The 24,311-nt window shown below is 28.2% G+C and overlaps 2 protein-coding genes and 2 pseudogenes across 3 annotated transcripts; 3 read left to right on the forward strand and 1 right to left on the reverse strand.

Annotated features, from left to right (window-relative positions):
• The first annotated feature begins 2,633 nt into the window (after positions 1-2,633).
• On the forward strand, positions 2,634-3,590 carry LOC146888624 (zinc finger BED domain-containing protein DAYSLEEPER-like; annotated as a pseudogene).
• A 10,611-nt stretch (positions 3,591-14,201) lies between these two features.
• Positions 14,202-18,381, forward strand: LOC114189694 (CDK inhibitor P21 binding protein). The gene is made up of 8 exons (XM_028078375.2): positions 14,202-14,568; positions 14,674-14,736; positions 14,936-15,160; positions 15,258-15,470; positions 15,575-15,640; positions 15,758-15,853; positions 15,931-15,987; positions 18,040-18,381. The coding sequence occupies exons 1-8, from the start codon at positions 14,341-14,343 to the stop codon at positions 18,136-18,138; spliced, it is 1,047 nt and encodes a 348-aa protein (XP_027934176.1). The 5' UTR covers positions 14,202-14,340; the 3' UTR covers positions 18,139-18,381.
• Positions 18,382-21,013: 2,632 nt separating this feature from the next.
• LOC114163953 (protein SENSITIVITY TO RED LIGHT REDUCED 1) lies at positions 21,014-24,278 on the forward strand. Of its 2 annotated transcripts, none has more exons than XM_028048357.2 (2): positions 21,014-21,177; positions 23,189-24,278. In XM_028048357.2, the coding sequence occupies exon 2, from the start codon at positions 23,317-23,319 to the stop codon at positions 24,148-24,150; it is 834 nt and encodes a 277-aa protein (XP_027904158.1). In that variant the 5' UTR covers positions 21,014-21,177; positions 23,189-23,316; the 3' UTR covers positions 24,151-24,278. The 2 variants fall into 2 exon arrangements, with proteins under 2 accessions (XP_027904158.1, XP_027904166.1); XM_028048365.2 differs by having other exon boundaries at positions 23,255-24,278.
• LOC146888625 (uncharacterized) lies at positions 21,078-22,568 on the reverse strand (annotated as a pseudogene).
• Positions 24,279-24,311: the final 33 nt, after the last annotated feature.

The raw sequence follows: 24,311 nt of genomic DNA on the forward strand, positions 1-24,311 counted from the left end.
TCTGGATCTGGAGAATTAAGAGATATATTTTTTTAAATTAGAAGTTGTGATAAGAGCTAAAAAATGACACTGATTAACCACCGAAAATAAGGCCATTAAAACTTGAAAACTTGTCTTCAAATGAAACTTTAAGACATAATTTTCTTTCTCTCTAGAGATATTAAAACCTCACACCACAGAATATGATACTTAAATCAATATCAATATATAATGACAAAGGAAGGGCCTGATTAAAAAATTGATTAAGACATTATCAATTTAAGATAAGATAAGAAAAGAAATAGAAAAAAAGTATGTAATAAATATAAACATATTTAAGATGTCTATGAATCATTTTTCTTCATGAATTAGTGAATGGAAGGGCCTAAAGCATAAGCCATGATCATGTAAAGGGGATTAAAGACTATAAAAAATATGTGAACCTTGCAGACAATATATATTTCCAAAATTAAGTCTTTCAAATGACTAAGAAAACTTATGAATTCACGTGCACCTAGTTTTTTCACTATTTCAATTCAAGTTTAGAAATTCATACTTTATTACTCATTCATATTTTATTTTACAAGCTCTTTGTATTTTTATACAAGTTATTATTACAATAGAAGATATATTTGATCTCTGCAACATAAAAATGTGAGAAAAAATAAATGTTTAGTTCAATAAATTTGAAAACAATCCCTAGAAGTAAAAAAGCTTCAGTGAAGTATTTACATAAAGAGATGTGTGGGGGCATATGCATGAATGATTAGAATTTTTATGGTGGCGGTATTCCCAAAGCTTCAGTGAAGTATTCCAAAACTTTCTTCTATATATGGTGGCAGTAATTAATGATTAGAATTTTTCGTTCCATGGCATTTAAATTTTGCCATAATCATGTCACATGAATGATTATATTAAACATGAATAAGTCTTTTTTCTTATTCAAAATTTATTTTTTTTTTTGTGTTTTAATATTTATCGAATGTCTAATCAAGATACATTTTTCCCTATGGATGATGGCCAACAAGGAATATTTGTAGAACCAAATGCAAATGTAGGAGATTCAAATCAAAATGATGTTCCTATAGATTCAATTCCAGGAGAAATTGAAAGTTCAACTCCAACTGTTAATTCAAGAAGATTATTATCAGATATTTGGAATCACTTTAAGAGACAAAAGGTAGATGGAAAATGGAAAGCGATATGCAATTATTGCGCCAAAAGTCTTTTAGGTGACACAAAGTAAGGTACATCACATTTGAGAAGCCATTTCAAGAGTTGTAAGCTTCAAACAACACGTGACATCAGACAATCTTTTCTAAAAACTCATAAAGAAAGTGGTGAAACCGTAGTTGTTGGCAACTATGTGTTCAATAAACAAACAGTTAGAGATGCACTCTGTAAGATGATAATTCTACTTAAGTATCCAATGTCAATGGTTGATCATATATGCTTTAAATAATTTTTTGATGTTGTTCAACCTCTATTCAAGGTGATTTCTCGAAACACCTTAAAAAAAGATATTATGAAGGATTACAATGCAAGAAAAAGAGAAGATGAAATTAATGTTGTCAAGGATTCAAAGTCCAGTTGCAATTACCACTAATATGTGGATTGCTACTAATCAAAATAGAGGCTACATGACTATAACAACTCATTTTATTGATGATTTATGGAGGCTACAAAGTCAACTTGTGAGGTAATAACATTATACTCTATTTTAATTATAATTTTCATATTAACTTTGTTCTTCTTGACTAGATTAATGAAATTTGTCTTTCAAATATAGGTTTATGTATGTGCTTGCTTCTCATACTAGTAAAGTTCTTCCTGAATTGTTGGTTGAATGTTTAATGGATTGGAATATAGATAAAAAAGTTTCTACTTTGACAGTTGATAATTGCACTACAAATGATGTTATGATTGATCACATTTTAGATAAGATCTCATGTAGGTCTCTTATTTTGGGTGGCCAACTGTTTCACATGGGATGTTGTGCAGATATATTGAATTTGATTGTGAAGGATGGTTTGTCCATAATTGCTAATGTCATTGAAAAGATTAGAGATAATGCTAATTTTTGGACAACTACACCTAAAAGAGAAGAGAAATCTATAGAGACATGTGCTCAATTGAATATTCTATTCAAAAGAAAATTAGTTGTTGATTGCATAACTAGGTGGAATTCTACATTTTTAATGCTTCAAGCAGCCATACAATGCAAGGAAGTATTTGATCGTTTATCACAATAAGAGATTCAATATAAAGCTTTGCCCAATGCATATGATTGGCAAATGGTAAATGAAATTTGTCAAAAGTTGGAAATATTTTATGATGTGACACTCTTGTTTTCTGGTACTTATCCAATTACCAACATTTTCTTCCAAAGGTATGTCAAATTAAGTTGGCTTTGATGGAATGGCTCAACTCTTCTAATTCTATTATTCATCAAATGGCTACATCTATGGTTTTAAAGTTTGATAAGTATTGGGGTGTGATAAGTGGAGTGATGGCTAAAGGTATGTGTTAGACCCCAGGTATAAAATTGATTTGTTGGATTATTTTTCCCTCAGAAATATGGTGATCAATCTTATTGTGAAATTGAAAAGGTAAAGATTCTTTTTAAGGACTTGGTAAGAGAGTATGAAATAAACATGAAAGGTAAGAAGTTGGTTTCTTCATGTCAAAATCCAAACATAAATATATGTCAAAGTGTTGATGGAAGAAAAGATGCTTAGAGGAGAGATTTTGCAAAACATCAGATTGCAAAGAAAAGTGAACCATCAAATTATAAGTTGGAACTTGACTATTACTTGGAGAAACCGACACTACCTAATTCACATGAAGAATTTGACATTTTAGTTTGGTGGAAAGCTAATGGGTTAAAATATCCAATTTTTTAAATGATTGCAAGAGATTTTCTAGATATTCCTATCTCAACAGTTGCTTATGAGTCTTCTTTTAGTAGTGGTGGTCGATTTCTTACTCCATATCGTAGTAGATTACACCCAGACACTTTAGAGGCATTGATGTGTGTTCAAGATTGGCTATTGGACTGACATAGAAGGTAATTAAATTAGCACTTCAAATAACATATTTATATTCATTCAAATGATTGGTCATGACAAATGAATTGATTTTCTTTTTCAAGTTCTTCAAAACTGAAAGTGGACAAGATGAAGCTTAATACAATACTAGAGGAGATAATTGATGATGATGTTAATAGTTTTCTTTTTAATATTAGATTGTTATTTTTAGAAGAATTAACTTTTAAATTTCTTATGATAAAATAAAATAAAATTCAATTCAAATTACTAAATTACTAAGGTAAATCTATAAGATTCAAATAAGTGATGAAAATATTCCGAAAAAAAAAAAGATTAATAGAGCAAAAGAATGGAGAATATCAATAAAGTTAATATCCTTTTATTTGTAAATTCATAAGTATTTATTATTATATTGGTGAATATGCTGCAATAATAAAACTATATAATTTTGTTTTGCTTATTATATTCTTGTTTAAATTCAGATAATTTATTCTTTATTCGTCATTTGTTTAATAACCTACTATCATTATACCAATATAGATGCAGGTTAACAGGTATAGATGAACATAAATAACATGGTTTTTTTTTTTTTGCTTTATTTTACCTTGAGAAGAAATATATTTATGTGTACATATAAGTTACCGTCTATTTTGAAACACTTTTACAGGCAATAATTTCTGTTTGAGAATTATCTATAATTTTAGTTCTTATATTTAATAAAATTCACAATTTTGGTCTCTGTTTCTTTTTTTTGCAATTTAGTTTCTTAATTTTATATTACTATAGTCCCTACTTTATATTTTTTTTTTATTATTCATAGATTTGTTCAATTTTCTTTAGCCTTTTGTTACTTCGTGGGCGGGCGATACAGAGCAATAATTCGTTTACAAAATTAAAAACAGTTGATGCAACAAAATCTTATCATGAAATTAATTTGATAAAGATTTAGTATATCTGATAATGATTCAATAAATAGGTAAATATATGTAGTTTAGGAATATAAAGTTGACTGTGTCACAATAATTTGTTTCGTTGTTAACTAATTAAATTTTACATTTTATATAATATTTAATATATGGAGAACTAATTATTTTCCTTATGTAAAACCTTTTCTTAAATATATAATTTTTTTTCTCGAATAAAAAAAAACAAAATAGTCTCTCTATAGTTGAAATTTTGAATTATATTACTTTTGTCATTCAATCAAATGCTATTTAAACCACTTCTGAACTTTAGAAAATACAATCAACGCCATTTAGAGGACAAAAGTAGTGCATCATAATTAAATTAACTATTTTTTATTTACACGTTAAAATTAATATTTCATCTACTTTAATGTATTGAATTAGAGAATTACCGTACATGGCAAGGGTATTTTTTAAAATTTAAATAAAATTTCCGTATAAACCTTAAATGTATATATCATATTTACTTTTCATTTAAATAGAATTATGAATATAAAACCAAGTAGAATAGTTTCTCACTCCAATGCTTTGTTCTCGCTTCTTTCGAAGTGTTCTTTAATCAAATAATAATATGTTATGATTTTTAACATATTCGGATAAATTTATTTTAAAAAGTAAAATATAAAAGGATGGGAGTTTTCTGTCTTTTTAAGAAAACAGCTGGAATTATTTTTCATAGAAAATAAATGCGCTAAAAGAAATAAAAAGTGATTTTAAATATATAAAGAAGAAGAAGAAGCTATTCTTCTTTACCATAAATAAATACATTTACCTTGTATTATATAAAGATCAATTTTTACTCACCATATTTTGTTAGTATTGGCAAAACCCCATGTCATATTCCACTTATTTGTTATATTTTAAAAAAAAATATCTGAAATTATTATTAAATATTTTAATTAAAAATTATAAAAAATAAACTTTTTAAAACATATTCGAATTTATTATATCTCTTTGCAGCACACATCAAAGACCCAGTCACATGCTAGCACCTTTTCATAATCTCATCTAGAACGTTAATTTAACGATATGTAGATCCAACGGTGAGAGGTATTTTTTTCTTTCCTAAATATATGATGGTCTTTTCCCATCCTAGTTTTCATCTGGAGAAAATTATAAAAATCAATTACTAAAATTAGGACATATCTTTGTACTAATATAGTGATTCGAATATAAAATATAAAAGCTAAATTCAAATTAAAATATTACCTACTTTATACTATCTATAAATAGGTTATATCTAATAAAATAAGTATTTTTTTTCTAACAAACCAGTTATATATATATATATATATATATATATATATATATATATATATATATATATATATATATATAAACCTTAAGAAATTCGGCCTATTAGTACTTTATATTCGATAATAACAAAAATGAATTAAGATTACAATAATCTAAAAAATCAATTTGTTTGAAACATGTTCGAATTGATACAGAATATTCATATTTATTTAGTTTTCTCATAATAAATATTTTTTTCTTATGATGTATTTTTATGATCAATTTTGTATGATCCATTCGTATATTTTTTTTTTTAAGAAATTTTAACCGTGATAGATGAACTTATTTAAAATTAAAGTAAAAATATTTATCGGTTGGAAAATGAAAATTCACGTTTATAATATAAAAATAAATCATTTAATAAGTGGTTTACTTTTCTAATTTTTTATCTTTTCAAATGTATTAATTCTTTTATTTTTTAATTCTGTTTACTCTATTGTATATTTCACATTCACAAAATTTAAATGCAACAATTTACTTAATTGTTGTTTATATCATTAATGAAATATATTGGATCTGAAAAAAATATCCATTTATTCATTTATTTAAAATTAAAGAAATTTAATAATTTTCTTAATCTTGGAGAAGCTGCATAAATAAAGATATTGCATTGAATTATAGATTATTATATTATCTATATTGAAACCATAACAAGTAAACACACTAAATATGGTTAGTAGTAGCTCAAGAAAGACAAAACCATGATAAATAATAGTATATAAGTAAATGCAAGCACTCAAACTCAAACACAATCCTCTAATATTTTCTCACACTTTCTTCATCTTTTAATAAAAATCTCTGCTATTTTTCTTTTTTTCATTCTCCTTTTGGCTTCAACCAAGTTTGAAGAGAGTGATTGCAATGAAGATGAGATCAACTATGGCTCTTGGATTTGCATTCGAATGTTGGATGACACTACAAAAATGGGTTCTTTCATGTTTTTCATTGGCTGTAGACATTGTTCGTTCTCTATAAAGACTCAAAAGCTAACCCTAATATCATCATCTTCATCATCTTCATCATCAATCATATTTTATTATGTAACTATTCTTTTTTTTTTTTTACCATAGGAGGTTTAGATGCTGTTCAATTTTGACACTCTTAAGTGATTATATGTAAAGTGATTCATCTTATATTTTTTTGTTTGGTCATTTGTTTTATTATTAATGGCTTTGTTTTGGATATACAATAAATTGTTTTAATATCATATTAACAAAAATTATATTTTAGTTTACATTATTTGAGGATTTTATATTAGTTAAAATGTTAAATATGTTTTTCATTTTTAAATTGTTATGAAAAATTGTACTCTCACCCTAATCTAAATTATAAGATAGTTAGTCCCATCGGTTAGTGTAAAACCTTATTCCTAACAAGGAAGTTCCATTAGACATTAACCTCTTGAAAGTATTAATTTAACGACAAAAAATATATTTAATTCCTTAATCGAAAATATATATATATAAATTTATATTATATGAAAAGTAAGTTTTAATTTGCAAATTAGATTCAAAATTATTTGTAAAATTGAAGTAGATTTAAAATTTAGGATATTCGTGTTGAATTAATGTGGATGATTCTCTTATTGAAAAGTATATTTTTAATTTGAGTGGGTGGAAGAGAAGTTTACGTAAAATATATTTTTAATTTAATTTTTTTCCTCTTGCTATTTTTTTTTTCCATCTAAATGGGTTATCTAAAAATGTAAAAGGATCAGCTATTTATTCTACGTTTGATTCACACTTATCGTTCAAGGAATCTTGATACGTGTTCTGCAAAATTTTTTTTCATTTTCTTTTTTGAAAGGAAATTTTGTATGAAGTTTGAGGAAACTATTAAATTTCAGGAATTTTTTAATATAAAGAAATAACAACAATGAAGGGTTGGTAGAAAATAATTTTCCAATTTTATAAAAATGAGTATGGAAAATTATGTTTATCACATTTGGTTTATATTTAAAAAAAAAAGTATTATAAGAAAATAATGTTAATTAATATAGTGTTATGCATTGATGATTTTATTTTGAAGTCATCATTAACTTTGCTAAACATACAAACTCATATAGATAACGAAGTCTAGTTGGTCAGAGTTGAAGGAGTATCCTATACTAGGATCTCATGTCGATAACTTTTTTTTTGAAAACTATAAGTGAACTTACTTTGTCATAAGAGTATGAGAAACGGGTATCATTACTAGTTGAGGGCAACTATTTGTTACGGTGTTTCATTTCAAAATGTCATATTATACTTTGTAGTGTCAAGAATTATAACATTTTTGGAAAATGTCACGCGCATTATAATAACTACGTTTAAAAAACATAATAATATATAAAAATAAACATCACAACTTACACACGATTTTTTGTAATAATGGGTGTAAGACTCATAGTTGTGAATCGTATAATTGTGAATTGTGATAATAGCATATGTGTTGCTATGAATGCATGACTTATATGTTAGAAAATGATTACTCAAAAAATATTAATCTATAACAATATAAAAAGAGAATTCTCTTTTTTGTGTCCACATTTTAAAATACCAATTTTATCCTTTAAAATATAATTATTTTTAAAAGTTTATAAAAATAAGGTTAATTTTCAAAAATTTAATAAATAATTATATTTTAAAGGATAAAATTGGTACTTTGAAATGTGGACACAAAAGAGGGAATCCTCTTTATATATTATTATAGATAAACTTTTTTTCTTTATTTATCAACAATTATTATCTCATATTTTCTTATATGTTTCACTTTATTTTTAATAAATATAATTTTATTTTATATATTTCACTTTATTTTTAATAAATATAATTTTATTTTATATATTATTTTAATAACATTATATTATCATCAACTATTAAAATAATATCACACATATTTAAAAAATGCGTACAAACAAGCGCGACAACGCCTGTGTACGCTATAATAAAAAAAATATTAAATAATTATAAGAGCAATAATAATACTAAGACATATACATAAATTAACGAATATTAATAAGAGACCCAACAGTTCTTATAACAATAATAAATAATAGATAAAAAATAAATGAGGTAAAAATAGTTTGGGTTGAGACACGCATAGCGCTATCCTTAGAGAGAAAATGCCCCTACTGCACAGGGCAAAACAAAATCATATGTGTCTCTCTCCCATGATACAACAACTCGTCGAATCGATCGAGTGTAGCGAAGGATCTCCGAACCTTATGAACACCATTGTTTTAAGAGATAGTATAGAGAATAAAAGAAAAACACTTTTGAGAAAACTCTAGTGTTTGTTGTCTTTGTTGTTGTATTTTCCCCCATGCACTATGTGATATTTATAGGTAGAAAAGGGAAGAATAAATTGGAATAAGAAATATAGTCGTTAATCGTAAATAGCATTAACCCATACAATTAAAAGTTCATGAAAACTTCAATAATAATATAATTTTTATTTTAATTATTTATTTTTTAAATTATAATAAAATATTTCCAACAATTCCCCACATAATTTAAAAAATAAAATTAAACAAAATATATTATCTTTTAAAATAAAATATTGTAGTTTAGCGTAAGAAACCTTCCGGGTTTGAGCCTTACACCTAGTGCTTATCAACTTCCACCCGAGAAAATGCATAAACTTGATTGTCTTGAGCTACATCCCATGTGACCAGGTTGTAGTAAACAACACATACAATATTGATGTTCATTATAGGTTCTAATCAGTGGGTGCACGTTACGGCCTTGTGCATGTATCTTATTTCATGAGCATCATTTAGAGACTTGCCCATGTCTCACGATGGTGGCCCCACCATCACACTCACTAGGTAAATCCTCAAATGGTGGTTTGTGACTCACACCCCTACAATAATTGTCAATGGGTTTATTAAGAGGTATTTTAAAAAATAATATATAAGCATAATAATGCATATACCTCAACCTAATTATTTCCACAATTTATAATACACATTGTCATAGGAATGAGACAAAATTTAATCAACTTATTTGGTGTACTTTAGTCAATAACAACTTCGTTGTTACCCATTGAACTCCATTCATGGGATCAACATTCATGTGGAAATGTGTGTCCATTGATGCATCAACCTTTTGATAAGCAGATCTGCAATATTTTTTTCTGACTTGACAAAGTCAAGAGAGACAATACCATGAGTAATTAAGTTTCTAATATATTTGTCTCTCATTCTTATATGTCAATTTTTCATTGACATGTTTACTAGAAACTTTAAATATAACAATTTGATTGTCATGATGCATTGGAAGAAGGAATAATTTATGCTTGCATAATAGATCATGATAGAACAACAACTTTTTAACATATTCCATGATCGTGCACCTCCATCCAAGGCTAAAACATAACCATAACGAGTAGTTGATTTTTGTGTCACCAGAATCAATATTCAATTTACATTAGTATATCCTTCAATTATCTCAAGAAATTGGACATATTGTCATAACTAGAAGAAACACAAATAATATTATCACTAGATGGCAAAACAATACTAGAGATATCACAAACAAATTTAGTAAATTTATCATTTGAAGGAAACATCTCTAGAAATTTATAAGTATAAATAACCAAAGATTTTTTTTCTCATCAAGAGGTATATTAACCTTTACAAGACACCCCACACTTTGAAATATTTTAAATGTGGTTCTTTTTTCTTTCATAACTCATAACAAGTTTTATCACAACCTTTTATGCTCAAAATATGGTAAGCAGGATATAAAATTTCACTAATATAATGTTAGGCAAGCTAGAACTTGTAGAATAACATTTACCATATCAAAACATTTTTTTTTCTTTCACTTGACCATTAGATTAACACTATATGAAGATGTTACATAATGAATAATACCATAAATTTCACATAAAAACGCTCATTTATACAAAAATGTATTCTCATTTCTAAAGACATATTCATCACTTTCCTTTTTAATTAATTTTGTATCTCAAAATTTTATAATTAAATGAGCTCTAACCAAACTTCTCAAAAAATTATAGTAATATGTCATATATCAATACTTTCAACATCTGTGATAATCAAAGAAGAACTGTTAAATATTTTATTATAATATAAATGTACTTAACTCAAACATATCACCACAACTATATCATTTACAAACAAAAACACATGATCACAAGGATGATATTAAATAACTCATTTTAATTTCATGTCATAAACAATAATTTTAAATTCATAAATTTGATAAAGATTATATTTATTATCAGTCATTTTTTTTCATATAAATATCAAGCTAATTTTTTTTTTTTTTGCAAATGCAAAGTTTAGTTCAAGTGTTTTCCATAACACAATGGTAGTTTTAGTATGACAAATTATTTTATAATTATTTTCATATAAAACACTTAAAAAATATATTCGTGATTTAGAATATCTGTATTAGTTGTAAGAGTATAAGATATTAAAGAATATATTAATATAATAGAAAAAAATATTAGCTTTATACATCACAACAAGATTATGGAGTGAGCCAAGATTTTATTAATCCATAAATTCATTTATTATTACCAATAGAAATAGAAACAATTATATACTTAAATTTTTAGGCTTATTTGAGATTGATTTAACATAACTATAACAAACACATTAATTCATAAGATGTCTTTTCAATCTTCTCTTTTATATTATCTTTAATGATAGAAAAGAACAAAGATGAGGAAAGTAAAATAAAAATAACCAATTTTTTCTCTCTAAGAATGTTAGAAAATGATTACTCAAATAATACTAATAATAATAAAAAAAATTAAATAATGTAATAATAATAATTATTAGAGCAATAATAATACTAAGACATATATATAAATTAACAAATATTAATCAGAGACCCAATATTTTTTATAACAATAATAAATAATAGATAAAAAATAAATGAGGTAAGGAGTAGAGATAATCTAGGTCAGGGGCGGATGTTTATTGGGGCAGGGAGGGGCCATGGCCCCCCCTCCAAATTTTGAATTTTTTTTAATTATATATATATATATATATATAACATTAAAATTTTATTGAATTTTTTAAATCATAGGTAATATATTTTAGGAATTGATGAAAATTAAATGGTGTATTTAATGTTAATAGATAATAGAGAATAAAAATATTTAGATTTAATTTCTCGTTTGGTTTCTATTTTTGTCAAAAAATTGACATTAGAATTATATTAATCACATCAAGAAAGCAAATCATTCATATTAAGAGTTTCAATTTTAATGAAAGAATCATCTACCCGTTTCAAGAAATTTAAGTAAAAGACCAAATTGCATTAGTTTTTCAAAAATTTAGGACAAATTAAGACTAAAAAGATTGGAGGACCGACTTAACATTTTTAAACGGAAACATAAATCAAAAGTACTTAAACCAAATATTTATTAATATAATTTTTATTTTCCTTCTTGTTTTCTTTTTAGTTTTTCACAAATTGTAATAATCTCTCATCTCATATATTTTCTTTTTGTATTTTAAGAAAAAAAGTTAGACACAAAATTATTTTTGCTTTCATTTCTCATTTATCCTCTTCCTTTCTTGTCTCTTGTCTCACTTGATAATGAAAACATTATTTTTTATCTCATTAGCTTTTTGTTTATTCATTTTTTATGAATATAGAAAAAAAAATGTATCATGTATTTTTTCATAATTGATTTTTAATTGTGACTTAACTATAATATATTTTTCTTTTAATAATTATGTGCCTCAATTTTTTATTAAATTATGATAAATTGTTTTTCAATATTATGTACAAAAAATATATATTGATAAAGAATAAAAGAATAAAGGAAACTATTGATGAAAACAAGATTTGAAACATTATAATCAAATTGTTTAGTAGAGAAGCAATTTTTTAAAGCATTATACTAATGACGAAATATAATGATCTCAAAATTATATTATTTTGGCCCCTTCAACCTTTTTAGTCAAGATCCGCCACTGGTCTAGGTTGAAACACGCATAACGCTATCCTTAGAGAGAAAATGCCCCTATTGCACAGGGCAAAACAAAATCATATGCATCTTTCTCCCATGATACAACAACCTGTCAGATCGATCAAGTGCAGTGAAAGATCTCCAAACCTTATGAACACCACTGTTTTAAGAGATAGTATAGAGAATAAAAGAAAAACACTTTTGAGAAAACTCTAGTGTTTGTTGTCATTATTGTTGTATTTTTCCCTCATGCACTATGTGATATTTATAAGTAGAAAAGGAAGATACAATAATAACTTGGAATAAAAAATATAGTCGTTAATCCTAAATAACATTAATCCATAAAATTAAAAATTCATGAAAACTTCAATAATAGTAAAATTTTTATTTTTATTATTTATTTTTTAAATTATAATAAAATATTTCCAACATTATCGATCGTATGTTATCTTTTAAGATAATTTTTTTATGACTTTAGTAGATGAGGTGCAAGTGGCTACGAGACTAGGCAATAGAAGTGTGGATCACTAAAAGAAATCTTAAAGAATAGTTTTGTGGATAAATGAATATATTGTGTAGTGTAATCATAGTTCTTATTTTGATTTTGAACTACTTTTAAGAACTTTACTAAAATGAGTGTAATTACATATTAGGTATATTTATGCATATCTCATTTGTTTGGTTAGTTTTGCTCAATATCAATAAGTATGCAACTTATAAATAAAATTTTGGCCTAGGGAGCTTTGACTCCCTCAATTTTTTTTCATTTATATATATATATATATATATATATATATATATATATATATATATATATATATATATATATATATATATAAATTAAAATATTTTTTTCAAGTATGGTATTCAGGCTTTTCAAATTTTTATTGCAAAAATGTAATACACACCTTCATAAGATCACAAGATGAAGACCCTTGACACAGAACTTGATGTATAAAGGTAGATAACATCAAGACGTGGTACATAATAAAGTAAAAGAAAACACAATACATGTTCTATTTGAAGAGTTTGAAGACCCAAATAACTTTTAACTTTGATGCATTTTACACACATTCAACACTCTATGCTATATTAAAACATCCAACAATTGTAATTCATCTCAAAGAGATCCTATATTTATATACTTTTTATCTAAAGATAATATTTTATAAATTATGTATTTAATGTTGAATTTTTTTTATACCCTTTTATTTTATAGATTTTTTAAGCTTTAAATTACATTATTTGAAAATAAGTTTTTAAAATATAAATTTTGATAAATAAATAAATTTAAATATAATTAAAATTAAATTCCGTATTAAAATGTCAATGTAAATAAAATTGGTAAACTGGATAATGAATCCCAATTTTGTCATTATCAACTCAACTTGAAAATTAAGTGTTTATAAATTTTATAAGTATATTTTAAATTTTAAATTTTATTTTTGATATAATATTTTTTAAATTAAAATTCAATAGTAAAATATATACAGTTATAGAGTTAATTATAAAACTAATTGTCCAAATTACACGTGTGATTTTTTTTTTGTTAAAAGATTTAATATTTTTATTTTGTTGATTTTTTTTAAAGTAGATCTAATATAAATTCACAACTCAAATAACCTTCAATAGGGACATTCTATATCCAACTAATTTGATAAATTAATCAATTAAATATTAAATATTAAATTCAAATCATACTTGATTGATTGGATTGCATTCGAATCTAACTCTTACTCAGAAATATTTTAGGTAGAAGAAAGAAAAAGAATTTGAAGGAAATTAACTGGTAATCCAAACAATCAATATCAACCAGTCTGATAAATTATAGAAACTAAAATATTAAAATAAAATTAAACTAAATTAGAAACTATTAAGAAAATAATTTGAAGGAAATTGAAGAGAATGCAAGAGAAAAGAGAAAAAAAGATATAGAGAAAAAAAAAAGTGGAAGAAGCAGAAGCTCTAGGGTTAGTTATATAGCACGAAACAGACAAGAGGCGAACGAAGTAAGTTCGGTGTGGAGAAGCAAAACAGAACACAGTTTAGTTTTCTTACAAAAATTTGAGCGGAAACTGAATTGTTCTACTTTTCCACTGAAGAACACGCCATAGTTCATGATGCGTTATAAGGTTCTGAAATCGAACACAGAAACCCTTCCAAGGCCAAAACGCCGACGTCAACGACCAAAATCATGGCCTATTACATTCTCCCCTTTCGCTCGCTCTCTCGTTCTCGCTCGCATGCATTCTCTGCACGCGCCTAAGCGTCGCTCTCAAAACCCTAACCCCACTCTCCCTGCTAAGGAGCCCCAACCGGCACAGTCTTCTCACCATCATTTAAATGTAAGACTTCTTATCCCAGTTCTCATGTGTTTCTTATAGATATAATGTTTCTAATTCAACATTGAACTGGTAAGATTAATCGGAATAATGCGCGTGTTGTTTTAGGGAGTTGTGCGAGAAGATTTTTCCAAACCCGAACATTCCGAGTCTTCCGACGAGGATTCTGATGTAAGACCTCTTACCTAATCCTAATCTTTATTTTTATTTTTTAATTAACAAACTGTTTCTAATTCAACATTGGATTACTGAGCTCAAGTTTTGAAGTGGCGGACACTCCAAACAATTTGACTTTGTGGCTGAAAAAATGGTCACGGAGCAGTTTTTTAAACCTGAACTGAGTTTAATTGAAATAGTTGTGTTGTTATAGGGAGTTGTCCAAGCAGATTTTTCATTTTTCGATCCAAAACCTGATGATTTTCATGGAGTGAAGACCTTATTGCAAAACTATCTTGACAATGAAGAATGGGATTTGAGTGCCTTTGTAGAGTTGATTTTGGAGCAGAGCACTGTGGGGACTGTTGTTAAGATAGAGGATGATGAGGATGAAGGAATCTTTGCTCTTGTTACTGCTCTTAATCTGTATAGATACCGGGTAACTGGCCTACTCTTATGCATCAAACTTGCTATGCTTTGGGACTGGTTTAGCAAACAACATCAACTTTCTAAGTGGTTGTAAATACTTTTGCCAGGAGCATAGATGCATGGTGACACTCAAGGATTTTCTACTCCATAAAGCTCACCAAGAGAAGGATGTAGCTGACAAGTTGAGATTGCTTTTGGTGGAGCAAGAACGCGATGTAGCTATCCTGGTATCTCAGCGCATGGTGAACCTTCCTCCCCAGCTTTTACCTCCACTTTATGATGCCCTTTTTGATGAAGTGTTGTGGGCCACAGAAGATGAGGTTAGATGTCAGTAATATCACATTGGTGAGGTGTTACTGCGTGTTTCTGTTTAGCGATGGTTTTCCTACTTAGAACTTAAATTGTCGTGTTTTGTATTTAACAGCCAACTGAGGAGCTCCGAAATTCCTTCAAGTTTAAGCATTATATAATACTTAGCAAAGTTTACGTGGTATGTATGATGCTGTAGAATCACCCTTTCTGTGTGTGGCTTATGTTAAGATGTTTTCTTATGTTCCAATTTCATTGTTCCCCAACATTTTACTTATCTTTGGGTGTCAAAATATAGCTCAAGAACGCAGAACAGAAAACAAAACGGGACAATGACAATGACAATGAGGAGGGAATAATATATTTAAAGCTTGAGGATGAAATATTTCATAAGGTATTGATATTTTTTGGCATCATTTTGAGTTATTTTGTTTCTGATTTATTACTGATTATTTTCCTGATAATATCCAGTTAAGCTCATGGTCCTTCTACTTTCCATGGCAAAGTCAGCAGCCTGCACCTCATGAGGCAAGTTTTATGTTTTTCAATCTTAATTATCATTTTTATGTTCATAATTCTCATTAACATGCTAAAAGTTACTTATTTTTTGTTAACTTTTTAATGTGACCTAGAATACATCTATACTTTATTTGCCAAGGTGGTCTTTCTGTGTGGTTGTGATGTTTACATAAATGAAGTAACATGCACAGTACTGATTAGTTAAACTAAGTTAGTTTTGTGTTATTGAGTTAGTATAAGTTAGCCTAAGCGAAGTGAAATTTGAGCCTAATTCAGCTTCACAATTTGAGCCGAGGACTGGACATCTCAAGTGTGAGACGGGGGGAACCCAATAATAGGTGACATTATAGATCCAATAAACTTGACAAGAGGATAGACTTTGAATGACTTCAATTGACAAGAGGATAGACTCAAATTGTGTTATTGAGTTAGTATAAGTTAGCCTAAGCAAAGTGGAATTTGAGCCTAATTCAGCCTCACAATTTGAGCCGAGGACTGGGCATCTCAAGTGTGAGATGGGGGGAACCCAATAATTGGTGACATTATAGATCCAATAAACTTGACAAGAGGATAGACTTTGAATGACTTCAATACCTACGAGGAAGTGGGATTTAGACCTAACTTAACCTCACAAAGTTGGCTTAGTAAGGATAAATTTACACTCACTTATATATTATAATTTGGTTATATCTTTAGTCGATGTGAGATACCTTTCTCTCTCTCTCTCTCTCTCTCTCTCTATATATATATATATATATATATATATGTGTGTGTGTGTGTGTGTGTGTGTGTGTGTGTGTGTGTGTGTGTGTGTGGAAAATGCTAACAAGTGCCATGACTTGCAGTGCATCTTCAGTATGATTTTCTGTTAGAGTTTTCTATTTATTAATTTCTTAATCAGTACCCCAAGGGTATGGGTTATACCACTTATTAGCAAGACCCACCTATACCTGGGAAAGTTCCAATTGGTGTGAGGCCTTATAGATATCCTCACACCCACAATTGAAAAATTGAGAATCCAGTGAAGGAGATGGTAAATTTGGGGATTATATGGTAGTACATTGATTGGGTTTATGCCATTCCTGTAATTCCAGTGAGGAAAGAGGACTCCGTATGACAAATGTGTATTGATTATTGTACTCTTGATAGGGGATTATGTGGTGGGCGAATTGCTTGATAAGTTGCACAGGGCTAGCTTCTTTTCCAAGCTTATTTCGATGAGTTGCAAATGGTGTCTGTGAATAAAATTTCCAAATATTGCGAATGAAAAAACTTGCAAGGAATTGTAATGGATAACAACGATAAAATAAAAGAAAAATGGGAAGGAGTCAAAAAGTGATAACTAAGGATGAGGATCTAAGTAAATCGAATTCCTTTTTCAAAGGGCTATAGGCCAACTCAAATTTTCATGATTGGGATTCGTTGTACGGATGAATGATGGAGCAGATCAGAAATCACTTGGCTCTTCATGTTATTCAAAATCAATCTTTTGTGACTTTCATTGATATGTAATGAAAGGAGGCGGAGATGGTTATGCTAATTTTTCAGTTGGAGTGATATGCTTAGTTTTTTTATCGGATGACTCGTTGTGTCTAAAAGTTTGTTTCATGTCTGTTTTTCTTTGGCTATGAAGATCGTAGTTCTTACAAAAGATTGGATGTTAAGAAAAAGACTACTGTTATAAGTTATCATCTAAGGTGTAGTTACCTTGGTTTAACAGCCAAAGCAATCATGTCAAATTGAAATTTATTTTCAATAACATTGGATATGATTGATTGCCTCATTTCTCTTCGCTGCTACATTATTAGCACGGGAAGTCGGCTATAAAACTCTACATTTTAATTTGCTCACTTATAATTTTGAATAAGGCTTTACATTACATTTATTAAGGATTAGATGGGACTATATTTAAAACTATTAACGTGGAAGGCTCATTTTAAGGTGTGAATGCAAAAATTCTGAATTTTTGTGAGTGTCTTGCTAAAATTTGAAATGGTCGAAGTGGATAGCAGTTTCTCTTATCAACTATTCTGAACAAAAAATTCTTTCTGCTTGCTACAGCTTAAGAATTACAAGTCCACGGGATTAATCATGGCTGTTGAAGCAGACAAAATTCCGAAATTTCGTCAAGAATTAGCTGCTGTAATAAATGAAACCTGAAGGCATCCAGAAGCTTCCTGAAGAATTAACTTTCCTGAACATGCATTTCAACTTATATATGGCAAGGGTTTGAGCTGCCAAATTTTGAAAGCTGCTTTTTATTAATTACCCTTTTGTTCTGGAATGATTGTCGTCTAGATACTGAAGACAACTAACTTCCCCCAGCTGTTATGCCAAGCGAACCAGCAAAATAGTGTGTTCTACATTGCAATGACTATGAATACCATTCTTCATTCAAAATTAGTACTAAGCTGACTGAGTATTGCTGAAAAATCAAATTTAATCGTTTGAAGAGAAAAAAATTGGTTGAAAGCAACTTAAACTCTCGGATACTATTCACATAGGCTCACACGCACACGATTTTGTTTACGTCTTAGTCAACATGAAACTGATTTCTAGTTGTGGTAAAACAGTACAACATGAATGCCATAATAAGTTAAACTTTAACTCTGAAATACTAATAAATTTCAGGATTAAGTATCTTGTTAATTTTTAAACTTTGATAAAAAATTGGAATTTGATTATATTTTAAATTTTGATATATATTTTTGTTTCTAAATTTTTTAAATAAATGAATATAATATTTATAATTTAATGATGTTAGAATTTGTTTTGACATGTCAACTAGATTTCGAATATTACATCAAAGTTGAAGAATAAAATCATAATTAACCCTAAATTTTATACATATGGTATAAAATTTAGTTATTCTAACATCGACCAAATACTAATAAAGAATCATCTATTAGAAGTATAATATACACTTAAAATGAAATTAATTATTAAAGATTATCTACGGGTAATTCAATTTTCATTCTTAACCAGGGATGATAAAATATTCATGCCACTACGGGTAATATCTATTTGTTAATTATTTTTTCAAACAAAATTTGTTTTATTACTTACCAAATATATTGAAAAAATACTTGCAAGGTTTTCTTTTATACATGCAACTATCTATCCAGGAATATGTATTTTTTACTTTAAATAAAATTATTTAAAATAAATTAAAATTAAAATTATTATTATTATAGTTAGACACACATCTTAAATTAATTTATTACGGGATCGTATTTCAATTACTTGTCATTTTTATTTGTTTTGTTGTTAATGCATATCTTTATATATAATTATAGATTATTATAGTTGACATTAGCCTTAATGTTAGCATTAATATTAATATTTATAGCATAAATATTATTATTATTGGTATCATTATTATTTGTATTGTTATTATTACTATTCGTAATGATGTTATTATTATAAATGTGTTTTTTTTTAATTATAGAAAACGTTGTTATACTAAATACTTTTGCTAAATAGAGTTTTAATCTTTTAACATTTTTATAATTTATAATTTATATTAATATTATTATTAGTATTTTAATGGTTAAATAAATATAATAACAATTATATTATTATTCTAAAAAAATTTAAAATAAAAGAAAAGCAAAAAAATGTTCGCACGGATCATAGACTATTATCATTATTTCGAAAAATTAATTAACTGTATTATATTGTGATATCAATTCTATTTATTATATTTAAAACCGAAATAATTATTGCACCACTTACATTTACTATTTCATTATTTTAATAACAACATTTACAATAATATAATTTAATTTCTATAATATTTCATTATATAATACTTTTACTATTTTATTATTTTAATGTATAAAATAAAACAAATACGTCTCGTGCATACACATGAGTCAGAATACTAATTTAAATAGAAAAAGGAAAAACATCACTTGAAATGTAACAAATTCACAATAAAAAATCTGTAGAATAATTATTTCTTTGAATCAACCTTAAACACTTATTTTTCAAACAAAATAGAATGTATAATACTCTTAAAATATCTCATAAAAAAATAAAACTCTCTCAAAAAAATATAAAATGATGTCAATAATAGATAATTTTCTTTTCAAAATAATAAATACTAATCGATTATTTTGTTTATCAAGTAAACAAAAAATATTTTATAAACAATATAATAATAATAATAATAATAATTATTATTATTATTCATAATCTAATATTTATGAAGTGTAGTTTTATATTACAATTATAATTAACTATTATCTAAAATTATCGATTATTTACGAAACATGTGAAAATATTTTTAACAAACACATCAATTATTTTTATGATAATCTATTTTAGAAAAGTGGAAGCAAATTGAATGTTAGTGTCACCATGCAAGGATTTGGGACCCTTCCATTCTCTTTTATACTTTTTTTTTTCATTTCTATTAAAGTTCATTTTTAGTGTTCCCCTTTTTCTGTTTTTGTAAAGCAATTAATACTAGATCATTTATAACTGACCAAAATTTTGATTTATAGTTTCTTGAAGTTTGGTGTGATTCAAACTTTCTTTTTTCCTATTGGTTGAGGAACAAATAAGTATGATGAAAGGGAAACTATTTGAACTATAAAAATGTGTCAATTTAGTCCTAATTTTTGAAATTTTTTTTTAATAAGATCGTTTTCAGACAAAAAATACTACGGTCGTTAACTTAATTAATGACTTTTATCACTAAATTTTAATATAAATATCAATACTTAATTTTATTAAATCATTTCAAATATCAATATCGTTAACGGTGTTAATAATTTTTTGCTGAAAAAAGACCTAATTGAGATATTTTTTCAAAAACTAGGAGGACTCAACTCACACCTTTTACACGCGGATCATTAAACCTAATATTTATTATTTTGAACTCCAATTTCAAACTCTAACTTCATGTTTTAAAATGTAATTGACTTAATTTAATAAAATTTATGTTAAATTATTGTTATAATCAATGTATTATTTACTTTATCTGATTTAAATATTTAAACATTGACAAATAAAAGAATATTGATACTGAGAAGAACCTAATTGAAAAGGTTGATCTCGTCCATAATAAACCCAGTCCTACAGCCAGTTTTCTCTCATTTCTCGGCTGCGGCGACGGTAGCAGCGGCTGTTCCTTCCACTTTCTCTACCTGGGGCTCCGCCACCGAAAACCGCGCTGCCACGTCAGCACCGGAGGTTTGTCCTTCACTGTATTAGAATACAATTGAACATCAATTTGAAAGTCACAGATTTATATTGTAGGATTTTTATTCGATTAGGATTTTTCCTGGATGCATTTTTGCTCTAAAAACAAACAAACTCAGTGTTGTTTTTAGTTTTTTTTTCCAATTTACAATTGAGCTCGGAAGTGTTCACGAGTTCAGTCGCGATTTTGGTAACCATGATTGAGATTCAGACTTCCCAAGAAGTTACGGTTGAGTAGGTAAGAGTTTTAAGAAGCTCACTTGCACAGTTAATTGGAAACTCTAGCTGATTCATCATCAAAAAAGGTTCTTCATATATGACCGTTTAATTTTTGTGTTCTTCTTCAATTCGGGAATTTGAGGTACTTGATCACATTCATGTTTTCAAAGTTATTATATGTGTAACCAATATAACCCTTCTCCATGGGCCTGTTTTGAGGATGGTTGAGTTTGGTTGTTAACTTTCAAACTTACAAAAACGTTTGTTGTAATTTTGAGTATTACAAAAGGCACGATATTCCAACATTGCCTAGTTTACTCTCTTTTAAAGGTTTATATACCAATGCTCTCCTTATATATTCAAAGTGGATAACATGGGTTAGTTTAAATTCCTGCCTTTTTCCTTGCGTGTGCGCTCGTCCATCACTCTGAAGAGCTCCACTTCTGTTGCTTCCAATAGAGAAGTCATCTTCCTGAAGATTACTGCAGTCTAGTGGTTTACTAAATCCAAAGTATGATAACTTGATGTGAGCATTTCTATCTAGCACCAAGTGTATGAATATAGTTATGTTTATGAATTGACTCCCCAACATACTATTTGGTCACATCGTCGGTCAGTATATCCTTCAGCATTAGCAAAGCCGTCATATGAGTCATATCACCTCCAGGTAGATACTCCATTATAAGATATAAATTCTGTTCATCTTGAAAGGAACAATAAAGCATTTCAATGCACTTGTTGTCAACTTCTGCCAGTAGATTCCTCTGAAATTTTACATGTTGAACCTAGCCTCTATGAAGCATATCAGATTTCTTAAGTTTCTTCATCATAGCATATGCGCATGTATTCAGTCTCCCGTTTCTCAAAGTACCTACCTTAGCAAATTGTTATGCTCTTCCTCATAGACTTCAGCATCTGCCAACTTTTTTCCTTGCATATTACACCATTCCTTTCTCTCTTGCAAGTTCTTAATTTGCTTCTTATAATTTTTTTCTGTGTACTGCTTTCCAGCTTCAACATACTATTTGGTCACATTCGAAGGTGGTTCTTAATTTGTTGGGGGGTTTGACCTTTCTTTTGCAATGACTGTAGTCTCCTTGTTTTCTGGAGACTGTGTTTTGTTTGTCTTTTGGCTTGAACTTATTAAACCAGCACCAATCCATTTTGGAAAGCTCTTGAGCCTGCTATGTTATGCACATTTACATAGAATCACCTTTTGGAACAAAGAAAATCAAGAAGCCCGTGTTCATCATATGAATCCAAGGCACATTAACTCTTATGAAATTGATAGAAGTTTGGAGGTTGTGGCATGCGGGAGTGAAAGAAGTGTCAGATGGAGAGAAAGAGTTGAAGATAATACAAAGGAATTAGAATAAATTTGAGAGAGTATTTTTCCCTCTCTGAGGATTCCATATTTATAATCATTTTGGATACATCAGATACAATGTATGAGAGAAGAGAAGAGAATTCAAAGAGATACACCTAGGAACTAGGATTAGCACAAAGCACGAAAACTCCTATTTAAGACTATTTATCCTATTTAAGACTACGTTGATTGTATATTGATCCTACCAAGTCTGTATATTGATTTTGGGTTCTCATGACCACCATTTCTTGGGTATGTTTCATTGATGAGCATTCTGGGGTTATCATCAACGTTCATTTGAAAAGATGGTTAAGCAAAGATGCACATTTACATTATGTTTTTGCGTACTTTAGTAGTTTGCATTCGCAAATTTTATCATCTTCTTGAATGAGACTATTTACAAATAACATGGATCAGGCTGCTGTTGAATTTGCACGAGTAAGCATGGAAAGCCAGTACTAAACACCATGTAATTTTACCCAGAATTTGACATTGCATTCTGAGGTTGAAGCAGTGCATCAGAGACTAAGAGAATTAGAGTCTCAATGGCAGCTTCGGAGAAAACTCTAACAATTGACAACTGCACAACAAGTGAAGGTTGGACAGTTGTTTTACCCCGTCGCAGCAGACAAAGAAGAAAAGCTACCCAATCTGGAGTTTTGGAGGAAAAACAAGAGCCATGGACTCCAACAGATTCTCTGACTGATCCAAGCAAAAAAGCAACGTTGGTGCAGAAAATGGAAAGATGTATGAATAAGATTGATAAATCTGAATTCTATCATACTTTCAGGGATCAAATTCAAACATCAATTGCTGATTACTTCAGTAAGGTTTTGGCCTCAGAGATAAAGATGCAAATGGTCATTTATGGTATAGGCAGCATTGAACTGTATGAGCCCCCTCGATTGCAGCTTAGCCTTGCAATATTGTTGAAAAGAGATTTCAGTTGGATTGGAAACGTAGAGGTATTTGATCCTATTCTTTCTGCAACCGAGTCTCAGGTTTTGGAAACTCTTGGTTGTTCTGTCATGTCCATAAACGAGCATGGGAGACGGGAGGCACTGAAGCCAACAATGTTCTTCATGCCTCATTGTGAGGCAGAGTTATATAACAACCTGTTGCAAGCAAATTGGAAACTGAATCTCTTGAAAAACATGGTATTATTTGGCAACAGCTTTGAAACATATGAGCAGCATGTGTCGTTGTGTAAGAACTCACCTATTCTTAATTCGGTGGGGCATATTTTGGCTGCTCGAGGATTTACAAATGAATTTAGAATCCAAACAGTTTCAGATGATTATTATAATGCATTCCATGATTCTAGTTGGCATATTTTCAGTCCTCTCCTTGAGTCAGAGTTGCAATTTATCAATTCTTAACGGAGGGTTTCTTATAAAACATCAATATTTGACTGTGCGTCAAGCATACTATTGATCCAGTGTAAGAACTGTTATCCTCTTATGGTTATCTCTTGTATCGAAATATGCTGAGGAATCGTTTCTTTTCATATTTGGCCATTTGTTTCTTGGGGTATCTTAGA

Source organism: Vigna unguiculata, chromosome 1, assembly GCF_037176805.1.
Source record: "Vigna unguiculata cultivar grain cowpea cultivar isolate G323 ecotype 2 chromosome 1, ASM3717680v1, whole genome shotgun sequence".
NCBI classification, from domain to species: domain Eukaryota; kingdom Viridiplantae; phylum Streptophyta; class Magnoliopsida; order Fabales; family Fabaceae; genus Vigna; species Vigna unguiculata.